The 12707-nt window shown below is 40.7% G+C and overlaps 1 protein-coding gene across 2 annotated transcripts in view; it reads right to left on the bottom strand.

Moving 5' to 3' along the window:
• The window catches only part of LOC6648064 (hemicentin-1), a 72506-nt gene extending 61236 nt beyond the window's left edge, over positions 1–11270 (bottom strand). For both annotated transcript variants that reach the window (XM_023178537.2, XM_023178538.2), the window contains exon 1: positions 10600–11270. In XM_023178537.2, the coding sequence (XP_023034305.1) occupies positions 10600–10855 (256 nt within the window). In that variant the 5' untranslated portion in view covers positions 10856–11270. The remainder of the gene's footprint in view (positions 1–10599) is intronic.
• Between the last annotated feature and the right edge of the window lie 1437 nt (positions 11271–12707).

Genomic DNA, 12707 nt, shown 5'->3' with positions numbered 1-12707 from the left:
TGTTTCTTAAAATTTTCTAATTAAAATTTGATATGAAAACCGGCATTTGATTGATTCCCTTAAAGCCTAGCCGGAAAAACTCGCTGCAACAAAGCGATGCGGTTTAGTTTTTGGGGCCATGAGATGGGGTCATGGAATGGGCCTAGTGCTACGTTAGGAAACCGGCAAACAAAAGCTGAAAAATACTTGACTCAACTATGCCGGGGCTCAAGAGTTTGGAGTTGTGCGAGTTGGTGGTCGGTCGGTTGGACGGACGGGCTTTCAGTCGGTCGGTTGGTTGGAGGCAGGCAGCATTGTTCCAGTTATTTGCCCGACTAAACGGCATACAACACAAAGCAATCACTATAAGGAGTTAGAGGGGACTAGGGATAAAGGGTTAAGGAGACTTTTGTGTGTGTGTTTGTGTCTGTGCAAGGGGTAACAAATTACTTGAGAAAACTGTTGTTGCCTTATTGGATTAAGTACACACACACACACACACACACACACACACACACACAGCAACCGAAAACAGTTTCTGATCTTTCAACGCACAATTACCAGCGGCTGTTTTATAATTTTCTTGGCGTCTGCTTGGGGTCCTTCTTATTTTTTTTTCTTTTTTTTGGTCCTGGCATCTCTAATGCCCCAAGAAGTCCATGGAATTTTCAAGGCAAAAACTTGAAACATTGTCTGAGCTATTTTGTATAAAGGCTAAAAATACTATTGAGGTTTTTTTTTTTTTCTTTTGTTCAACTCCCACTGCCTGTTCGCCCAACCTGCCACGTTTTTTGGCCGTTTTCTTCTTCTATTTTTTTCTTGTGCCGTTTGTGGCTGCAAACGCTAACCCTGTGTATTTACCCTGGAGGCCTGTTTTGGCGTATTGTTAGACAATTTTGTTGAAATTTATTTACAGAGTTTATACCACACAGAATAAACATTGAACTTGGCACAATACATAGAGACAGACACCACGGGGGGGATACAAAGTGCGAGGAGAGAGTGAGGGGAGTCAAGTGTATAAAACAAAATCAAAAACCAAAGACCAATATCGGGAGCCAAAACTCTCGCTCTACGCCAGGGCCAAGTTATGGCTCAAATTTCTATCCCCAAGTGCAGGATCTGTCTCGTGTTCTGCATGCTAAGCAGGAGCAGCAGCAGCAGTAGTAGAAGCCGCCACAACAAAGCAGCCACAGCAATTGGGGCAGGCAAGGAGGTCAGTCGTCGTTGTTGTGGGCGTGGCTGAGTAACACAAACAAGATAATAAGTTCATAAGTATTATTTGCCATATAATCTCTCTTTCGATTTGATTTAAAATTTTTGTGCACAAAACTTCATAACTGTTTGGGAAAAGTTTTCTTTCTCTTGAGTTTTTGTCATTCTTCCCGCATTGCCCTAGGGTTGTGGGTATTATGATGGAAGGAGTGAGGGGACAAGGATAAGGCTAAGCATCTTACTTAAGTTAATTGGTCAGTTTTTGATATTTTTTACTTTTGTGGCATGAGCTGCAGTCAATGTTGAAATGAGATAGCGTTCTAGGGGGATCAAGTCTGATTATGTTTTAGGCCAAATACTTATCATAGACCAAGCACGGGCTATAGTTACTTGTGATGGAATCTCGTTCAATGGAATGAAAACTTGTCAATTGGCTAATTAATCAAACTAACAACGCCCTGGGTAAAACAAGTAAACAGTAATCTAATACCTTGGAGTATTTAGTCCAGAATACTTTAACTAACAAAAACACAAACAGTGGCAGTAGATGCAGCAGCAGCAGCAGCAACAAGGTTGTAATGATAGTGGAGGGTGGAGGCGAGGAGAATGGATGAGTGCAAAGGGGCACACCACGCTCGACTGGGTTCTGGCAAACTTTGACTGCCTTTTGGTCGCCTTCTAACTAACTGCAATTTATGAGTGCAGCGGGCAACTGGGCTAGGATGAAATTTGTTTACAACTTAGGCGTTAATTGACACAGCCACAACAAGGGCAAGCAAGGCCAGGTCAGGTTCGGTCTGGTTGGGTCTAACCAAACCAACTGGGTTTCGCAATTGGTTGGGCAACAATGCCTTGGTCATATTTATGCAACCTTGTTGAGAGAAACTTTTCAAATAAAATGTAACACCTTCATTTTAAATACAGTTGCAGATGGAGTTTTTGTTTTCTCTTGCCAAGGCCGGGGCGAAAAGTCCTTTGCCATCCGAAAAGGACGGGCGGAGGGGTAGAAGAAGTGCATAGTAAATCAATGTCAGAGTAATCCTCACATAAGGCACTTTATCAATCAATGCAGAAAAGGATTTAGTATGTGTATTTTTTTTTGTTCCCCCCTTGCTTTCTTGTCAACGCTTTGTTAATGCGCCTCACACACACACACACACAAACAGTCGTACAAGCGAAAGGGAGTGTGGAGAAAAAGTAATAAGCAATAAGCGGTAAAACAAAGTAAGACCAAATAACACACAGTAAATCACAGGATAATGCCACACAGACACACACACAGAGACACTCAGAGAGCGAGAAGAAAAACCCAATCGCACACTCACTCACTCGCAAGCATCGAAGCAATCAAATTAAATCCCAATCGCACACTTAGGATGGGATAGGGAAGACAAAGACCAAGGCGGGGACAAAACGACGATAAAGCGTTATGGTTCATTAGGTTCGCCGATTGCCGAGGCAGGCAGGCAGGGACTGTAGGTTGTCACTGACAATAGTGTTGAGCCGACTTAACAATAGATGCGTATATCATTTCACGGCAGCCTTGTCACATCAGCAGCAGGATAGTCTATAGCCGTCTATACTTATCTAACCGGGGGTTGCAAATGTTGCACTTAATGTCAATATCATGAAGTGGCCTATTGCTATTGGGAGAGAGGGCAAAAGGGATCAACCACCACCATATGCAACGAACGTCACCTCTGCCACTTGAGTGCTGTGCAATTGTCACCCGTTTTGGATATTTGCCAAATATTTGCAGCAGCAAATTAGTAAACTAAACACGAACTGTAAAAGGGGGAATAATGAATGTATAAATGAATGAATGGAACATGCGGCGTATTTGTCAAATCTGTTGCGATTGTTCCCCAGAAAACACACACACAGAACACGCAGCATTCAGAGATTCAGGTTTAGATCCATGTCCGGGTCCTGCCCTGCCTGGTTCTAGGGCACGACTCATTAAACTTGCCGGCCCGGTCGGCCTCTGGCCAAACTGTTTGATTTATTTGACACTTTCTCGTGGTGCGTTGTGTGCATGGATGGTGGACACACCACGAGACAACTGACACCTGCGTGCCAAATTAATGAAATGAAATTTGCCAAAAAACTTTTCTGACTTAAATTTTTGCTAGCCAACGGGGGTAAAGGGAGTGAAATGAAGGGGAAACGGAAACAGTCAAAGAGAAAGTAAGAGAAAGAGTGAACAAAAAAATAATAATGAGTTTCCAATGTTAATAAGCCGAAAGCAACTTTCCTTGCGCGACAGCTGCACTGCAGACGATTGGCCAAGACGGTGGGTGGGCTAGGTGAAAACTCTCTGGTGAAAATCCCTTTATAATTTCATTCAACTTAACTCAAGAAATAATTTAAAAACTTTGTTAGGCATTTTTTAAAGTCATTTATGGCCAAAACACAAAAAAAAGAGAAAAGAAACACGCACACACAGAAAGAAAGGCGAACGAAAAGCCAAAGTGAAGAAGAAAAGAAGAAGAAAATATGATGCAAAAATTGTAAAATTTTAGATGCTGTCGTCGTTGATGAGCTGCTGATGAGGCGCCTTCTTTTCCCTTCCCTTTCTCCGTCAGCCGGCCGTCTCTCGTTTCATCTGTCAGTCCAACATGGACTCTCGACTCGAAAGTCAGTTCGTCATCCTGTGCTGCGAGGCCGAAGGAGAGTAAACTTTTGCGCTCGCCTTTTGTTTTTTGTCACAACTTTTTTCAACATAAAGAAAATGAAAAATATTTGACGAGAGAAGGAAAAAAAAATTGAAAAATAATTGAGAAACGTTTAATAGGCTTTCAGATACCCTCTTTAAATATAACGCAAATTTCTCAAGAAAAACCTGAATAAGTAGAGAATTCTGTAGAATTTGCTTGACACTTTTAAGATACCTTTTGGATTGCTCCTAAAGAAATACTAGATTACGTTTTACTTTTTCTTTTGTCTATGATTTATAAATATTTATATACCCTCCCACTTCATAAATATATAGAGTATGAAAAGAAGAGCGTAAAGAATGTTTAAAACAAAAACAAACGAAAAAAAAAGACAGACGACGGTTAAAAAAATTCGTCCTGTTTGCTGTTTGTTAAAAATGCCCCAAAGAAAAAAAGATGGTCCTATAAAACATGAAATGTTATATACAAATTTTCGTAATATAATAAGAAAACTTGCAAATAATGTTAGTGAAAAGTCATTTTGAGGTATTATCGAATCGGTCAAATTGGCTTTGTGTCAATTGGTTGGCCATTTTATATTTTGGATAAGAAGGCGACGTTGTGTGGCAAAGAGAGAAAAATAACTTCTGAATATGAAATGAAGCAGCTGGAAAAACTGTCGCTGAAGATGGAAAATGGGGGGCGTTAGTCCCACCTTTTTTGCACAACATCCTTGTCTTGGCTCATATTATTCCATGGCCCGGCTAGGCTCTCTTCGCCCACTTGCCACACTTTACGCCGAGGATAATAATAATAAAGTCGCTTCGCTTCACTGTGGTGCGGTCGCCGGACAACAGCTGCACGTTCTCGAGACTGTGTGGCAGCTGGCAGTGTCGAACTTAAATTAGCTTGTTCATACAATCCGCTTTTGCAGAAAGTTCTTATCCACGAATTTATCTTTCATATGGCAATGGCAACGGCAACGTCGCCAACGTGAAACTTTTGAGTGTCGAGTGCCGAGTGTTTGCGGTGGCATTACTTTGCATTGTGAATTTATTGCAGCAACAACCACCAAGCGACCAGCCTCCAACCGACGAACCGACCAAGGGACCAACCAACCAACCCGGTCATATCCGGAAGCTTTTGATATTGTCGCCAATATAAACATTTTATCATAAAGAGATTAGACGCCGATAAGCTTGGAGCAAACAAGGCAAATAATGCTTCTCGAGTGAAGTGGATGGAGTAGAATGTAGAGTGGATATATGCAAGAGAGAAGAACAAGAGGTGAGGCAGAGAGTGAAGGGGATTGGTCTTTGTGCTTTTGATTTACGATTTTGTGCTACTTGCTACTCTGGCCAGGCAATTTCCTCATGCGGTGAAATTAATTTGAAGCATTTGCCAGAGATGCCTGCCTGCATAGAGAGGGAGAGAGAGATAGAGAGTCACAGTGTGCACTCCATTGGCCCGAAAGAGCAAACTGTTGGGCCAGCCATAAAATGGCCACATCCCATGGGCAACACTAGACTTCAGCTAAAATAGAGGTAATCTATTTGCCAGCTTGGGCCGGGAGCCACCTCCATGTCGACGTCGACGACGACGAGATGGAGGTCGAAGTGGAAGTGCAAGTTGAAGCTGCACTCAATGTCAGCTAAATCCCGAAGCTGCATTACATTCCCCAACCTGCCATCCCCACAACTGAGTACCCAACCACATGCCGTACACTCTATCTCTCTCTCTCTTTCTCTCTAACTGTGACCTCGTCCTCGACAAATGTCTAAAGATAAAGCTGCAAAAATATTTTAACATCCTTTGGCAACATGCCGGAACACCCACAACTCTCGCATCTGCATTGTTGTTGTTCATGTTGGGGATGCTGCAGCTGGTTCCACCTGACCTAAACAAACTCTTTTGTGTGGTAAAATTTTCATATTTTCTCTTTTCTATTTTTGTTTTTGTTTTTGTTTTTTTTCTCCCTCCCCACTTCTGTTTATGCGGGAAATGGAGAGAGCAAAAAAAAATTAGCCACAGTCTATGTCAATTTGGATGAAGAGCTACTGCAGCTCATTCTGATCCTCCTACTCCTCCTCTCTTCCTTTTTCACCTCTCATTGCTCCTTCAGTGAGCTTTTGGAGTTGACAAAGCCCAATGCCAATGCAACTGCAAATTAAAATTGCTTAGCCGTTGGCCGGGGCATTAGTCGAGTGGCATAATGAAATGGCTTTTGTGGCACACAAAATGAAAAGGGCCGCACAGAAATTCTAATGAAGTTCCTAGACACCAAGCCACGAGCAGCATCATTCAGTAGCGAGTAGGCAGACAGATAGACAGAGAGTAAGTGGGAGATAGAGAGAGAGGGTGAGAAAGAGAAAGAGATTGGTAGTCACTTTATTTTATTAGAAACTTGTTTGCCAACCATTTGCACACAAATTAAATATGGTTTCTGCTCCCGCAGTTGCTGGGCAAAGTGCTTTCTGTATCTGAGTTAAAATTCAATCAGCAGAGCAGTTAGTCATAGTTCAACTTTCTAAATACGTTAATCGAGGCAACACAATTTCTTCATTTAGCTCACTAAAGTATGCAATCAACTTTTTTTCGTTTCTTTTTTTTCATGTTTGATGATGTAGAGATACAAATGTATCTCACACAAAGTTATGTGTGTCTCAAAGTGTGTGTGTGTGTGTGTGTGTGTGTGTGTGTGTAGCAGATGTTCCACTGGTCAGACTTTTGGTTCTGCCTTTAACAGCTTCTGTCTGAAAAGTTGTTATCCCCCTCCCGATTTCTCCTCCTCTCTGTCTCTTATCATTTTCTTTTGCAATGACATTTGTCTGCGTTTGAGTGCGATTCCTTTACCATCTCCATCCATTCCTTAACCCTCTGACTCTCTGGCATTAAATGCAGCAATAAACTGAAATCGTTTAGACAGACACAACAACACACTCATACCTCCACCTCCACCTCCTCCGCCGCCGCCACCATACGTTTCGGTCTGCACCCCTGCGACTAATGTCAACTCTTGACATTCATGGCAATAAAATTTTACTTCTTACCAGCTTGTGTCAGTATTGTGTGGTTTGGTTTTATGCTCATGCTTTAATTGTCAATAAAATAATCATTTGCAAACATTTTGCCACTGCAACCGCAGCACGTGCCAAAAAAAATATCAAAAGCAAAATTTTTGTTTTATCAATAAGTGAAAAATACAAAAAGGAAAAGAAACAAAAAAAAACATAGAGAAATATATAAAGAAATATGAATATGAAGAATGAGGATAAGAGTTCCGGAGAGAGATGCAAAGCCACAAGCGGCAGCTGGTAAAATTTAAAAGCTGAAGTAAGGATAACAAAATCTAAACTGGAACAAGCCAAACATTTACTACCCTTTAATATTTGATTACCAAAAACTCAATTTACTTTCGAAATGAAAAACGAAAACTTCTAGAAATGTATTGAGCCTGAGTTATTTAGGATTCCCTTTGTCACTTAAACAAGAATAATTTGATTTAGCATCATCGGCTAAAATCAATAAATTAGAAACAAATTATATAAGAAAATTGTAATACTCTTATAAAGGTCATAAAAATCAAACTAAAATTGAGGAAACTGGTTCGAGAGGACTGCTTTAGGCGGGAGAAGAAGCTTGCTGCCAGTTTGGCACTCAAGTTATTGACGAGATAAAGTTGAGGATTTTCTGTGCATTTTTGTGAAGTGGCAGATGAAGCCGATGATAATGATGAGCTGAAGTGAGAGCATGGTATGAAACGAAGGATGGAGCTGACAGTTTTTGATGCTTCCCCATAAGAGCACACGTACGGATGAAGCAATATGTTGTGTGTGTGTGGGAGTGTTGGTATGGGTATGCTTGAATGTGTGTGTGTAGGTCTAGTTTGTTTGCTCAAAATGCCGCTCGTTTGCTCATGACACCAGAAATGGGACGAAAGCAGCAACAGAAGAGCAAGAAAAAAGCAAACTAAGGAAACCAATAAAAACCCATGTGAGACGGAGGCGGAAAAGAAAACATTGTGGCCAAGCAACAATGCCAACGCTTTAACCATACACACACACACACACACACAGGCACCCTCACAGTCACACACACACACACACACTGACTTCTCATCGATTTTCACTTGAGCTGGCAACACTGTCGAACAAAATTCTCTGGAGTCGTACAAACAAATGCGCGTAAATTTAGCTTAGCGCGCAATTCAAGTGCAAATACTTGACACTGCCGCACCTACATACATCCATCAGACCACTTTCCCCTGCCAACAGAACCCCCAAAACACACACACACACACACACACCCCCTTTCTGCATTTTCCATGCGCTATCAACTTGTAGGCACGTTTGCCTCAAGTGCCTCTCCATCGTCATCGTCATACGTCAATATCCTTTTTTGCGGTTTTTTCTCTTTCCTCGTAGCAACTTTAACGCATCACTTGACTGCGGTTGCCTTATCGCTTGTTTGAAAAACAAAAAAATAACATCAGACCAAATCTACGAGGTAATTTTGGGGATGCTAGAGTCTATGGAAAAGGAACAGATCCTTTTTAACACATGGATTCCATAGAACTTTGTTAAATAATTGACTAAAGAAATACCCTTTATGTTTTTCGAAGAATCAAATTAATACATAAAAACCCCATAGCGAAAAAAGTTTGATTGAGCTCGAAAAAGGTTTGATACCTATCACAAATTATGAAGAATAAACATACTTTATGTAGTCAGAGATGATTTCCTTTCGATAAAATGGAATATATATTCATAAAACTCCTCACTCTTTCTCTTTTGCTAGGGTATAGAAAAAAAAAAATGGAATAAACTTTTCTTGTAAGTATTTATGTAGTTGCCGTTGCCGTTGCCAATGCTTGATTTATTTGCATTTTCTTTTTGGGTCCATGCAGTTAATAAATTTCCCATCTGCAAACTGTTATCTAAGTTGAAAAGTTTTCTTGGCCCGAAAATCGAAAGTTTTTTGGTTAAAGTTTAAGTTAAGGTTCTTGTGGCTAGAAGAGAGGAGTTACCTATGTCAAATTGATTAGTTTAGATAGACAGATGGGATAAATCCATCCTATCTCTTGAACACACACACACACAAACACACTCACACTCACATAGGAAAGCTCCCTGAGGGGGCATGAAGATAATATGATTATGTGATTTATGTCACACAAAACTATTCAGTATTAACATGAAGTTTTTGTGAATAAAACTAAATTTGGGTAAATAAATACACAGCTAAAAATTCAATACTCAACTAATCTCTTCTAGTCGTGCAACTGCTGCTGCAGTTCATTAATTAAAATTGTGAAAGGGTTGAAATAGAATGAAAACTGCAAAACTAAAAATAGTAAACTGAAAATAATTGTTACTGACACTTACAGCGAGAAACGTGAATGAAGGTAAACTCAAATGGTTTGGCGATGAAGGCGAACGGTGGGTTGGGATGGGGGCGGGTGTGCAACACAAAGTCAGGTTATTTGCGGTTCATTATTCACTTTTGGATTTTATTTGCTGGCAACGAATGGGTCACGATCGAAGACAGTGATGGACAGCAGATTGAAGTCTATTCGAGACACGTCGGTAGCAACTTGCAAAATGCAAACCGGCATGCAAAATGACCTGCCAATGGTGTGGCAGAAATAAACAGAGACATGGAGAGCGGAGAAAGTAGAGAAAGAGGACGACATTCAAATAGAGGGAAAACTCTGGTCGGAAAGCATTTCTGCTCTTTGCTTATTCATCTTGCAAGTTGAAAAATAAATTAATAATGCGTTCTTGCCACTGACAGCAGCTGCAACCGCATACAAACTGAGACTGAAACAGACAGAGCAAACCGAAATAGAGACAAAAGCGAAAGAGAAGTAGAAAGCAAAGACTGAGACTCTGACAGAGGAACTCTTTTAGTTATTTTCTTTTCTATTTTGTTTTTTTTTTCTCTTTCTTTCTTTTTTTGCGCTCGCGCGGACCCTAAAATTTAATTGCATCTTTTTCAACAATTCTAGCACGAAATGAAAATTCATGCAAACGTTGTCAGATAAAAACCGAAGCTACTCCCCAAGCCTCCCCGAGAGACACTCCTCGCCGTCATTCCGCCTCCGTTGAATGGATGCTGGGGAATGGCCAGAGGAATTTAAGCTTTCAGTTTAGTTCAGTCAAGATATGAATACTAATAGCCACTGGAATGTTTGAGTAGCCAAAGGACATTGCACTGCTGTAGTGCAAGAGATGCTCAGCTATCCCTAGAACGTCTTGAAGCTGGAGCAATGTCATTACTCTTATTTGATTCCGTGGACATTCGCATAAATGTCAGATTGAGTTTTATGCACAGGCAAAGTTGCCCAGTCTCACCATTCAGTTTAGTCCTTCTGAATTCTCGGCCATTTAAATGCAAAAAGCCGTGAACGTGGCAAAGATCTTTGCAGAGGAAACAAAAAAATAAAAAAAACGGAGCGAAGAAAAGCAATTAGCGAAATTAATTGCTTAAGTTTCGTTTTGAAATATTCATCTGAGTGGGATTAATTCAACAGTCGGGGTCGGGGCCAACTGAAGAAGGGCTTTGGCATGCACAATTTGTGGGCTTGTCAATTGAATGGCTTTTGCGGTTTTCATCCAGAACTCTCCTCCTCAGCGGGAGATGAGGTTCTGCTTCGCTGATTGACTTGAGCCTGGCACGCGATTGCATTTACAATAGATTGGGATGGGATGGGATGGTAATGGGTGGGGGGAGGGGAATGGAAACTTACCTCTCTCAAAGCACAGCATCAGAACAATGATTGCCAAGAGCAAAGTTCGTGAATGGCTTTGGTTCATCAATTGTTTTATCTTTTGTTGGTTATGGATATGTCTTTGCTTATTTTGGCTAATTGTTCGCTTTGTCGCCATTCTCAATGTGGTTGTTGCTGTTGCAGTTGCAAGCTCCTCCATTTTGTTGAATTTGTTGTCGCTGGGGCTGAATTTGCTGAAGAGATTTGCAGAGTAAGCTGGCTTATTCAAGTGCATTGAATTAATTATATCATTGCTGTATACGATTTGTGGACCGCAGATTGTGGTAAAAGTTTCTTCGTGCCACGATTTGTTGAGCCTGCCACCACCTGCTGCCTGGCTGTAGTGGATTGGACTTGTGTGTGGCACTTCTTTTACGTTGTTTTGTTGTTCTCGTCGACGTTGTTGTTGTTGCGTTGTCGTTGTCGTCGTGCTCGTGGTCGTCTTCGACTGCAGCACTTACGGAATTTTAATTATTTAAAATAGGTTTTTAGCACAGCACGGGCATAAGATCCTAGGCACTAGGCACCAAGCACAAGCCAACCAACCGACCGAACGACCGAACGACCGACTGGTTGTATCTATGTGTAGGTTCTGCTTTAATTGCTTGTTTTGCTGCAATGCATTTTCCTGGAGCGCCGTTGAAAATTTATTGCTGCAAAAAATACAAGTAAAACGATATGCGTTAGTTTTCTCTCCATGACCACAGAGTTTAGTTTAGTTTAGTTTACAGCGAGAGTGTGAGAGTTTAAGTGTGTGTGTATGTGTGTGGTGTCCTGTGTTATGTAGTTAAGCCGCCATGCCCAAATACATAATTCCTATGCAAATAAGCGTGGCCCAACATAGAAATTTATGTGCGCGCAGCATTTTGCATATCTGCACACCGAAATACGATGGCAAAAACTTGCTCTGCCTCTCTCTCTTTCTCTCTGACTATACTTTTCTATTTGGTGTGTGTGTGTGTTTGTGCATTTTTTCATCATTTTTTGTTAGCAATTTTATACTGTTTTTTGGCAAATAAAACTCAAGCGAAGCATAAAAAACTATAAACGACAGAAGCCGCCGCCAGCAGCAAAAACAAAATGACAATGCAGGGACAGGCTGCCAAATTAACAGAAATTTCCGTGGCATCGAGAAGAGAGTGTGTGTGTGACTGTGACTTTGTGTGTGTCCCTACCTCTCTATCCCCCTCAATCTCCTGGCAACCAATGACAACAAGAAGCCAACTGAAATAATCCTGAAAAATATTGTACGCGCATTTGGAATTTGTTGGCTTTGATTTGGCTTGGCTTGTTGTTTTTCTGTTTCAGTTTTCTTTACTCTTTTTTGCTCAACATGCTCTAACTGAAGGAGTATACTGACTTTGCTTATAAGTTTGATTTTGAATGAGTTTCGTATATCAATTGAAACTACTGTTTTCATCCTAAATAAATAGGATCTAATGCAGCTCGAATAAATAGTGAAACAAAGACTCTTTGTAAAAAACTAAGTAGGTTAAATGGGTTTCGTTTTCTTGGTTTTGGCAATTTGCTTCTGTGTGACAAAGGGAGAAAACTAAATGCGCATAATTTGCGCCTATTTCTCGTTGCCAATATGTGGCACAGAAACAATTCTATTAAAATTAATGTGGCATGCTTACTCTAAAGCCAGAGACCAAACAACAAATTGGCACAAATTTGTTTTGTGCTTCACTCAGAGCAAAAATGTTTAAAGAAAACGAAAGAACATAGAAAAGAACAACAGCAACGAACGAAAAAAAAGAAGAAAACCCAGCAAATACGATGGATTTGATGGGTTTGAGCCAAGTTACATGTGGCAAAGAGAGAGGGAGAGGGAAAGAGACCGATGAACTGATAACTGGGCAAGGGCAAGGGCCCCACAAAACATTTACTACAGGAAATAGGCAAAAATCCACAAGGATATTAGTTACGTACATAAATATATATGAATATGTACACATATAGATCGGACATACTCGTATTTTTATTTTATGGATCTAGGAAATAAGCTGAACAGAATTTGCCCCAATACCCGAAAATCGAAAACCAAAAAACCACTAAGGCATGACAACAAAAACCTTACACACACA

The sequence above is a fragment of the Drosophila willistoni genome, chromosome 3R (assembly GCF_018902025.1).
Source record: "Drosophila willistoni isolate 14030-0811.24 chromosome 3R, UCI_dwil_1.1, whole genome shotgun sequence".
Classification (NCBI taxonomy): domain Eukaryota; kingdom Metazoa; phylum Arthropoda; class Insecta; order Diptera; family Drosophilidae; genus Drosophila; species Drosophila willistoni.
The sequence above is the reverse complement of the archived record's forward strand: the minus strand, read 5'-3'. Positions and strand labels throughout refer to the sequence as shown.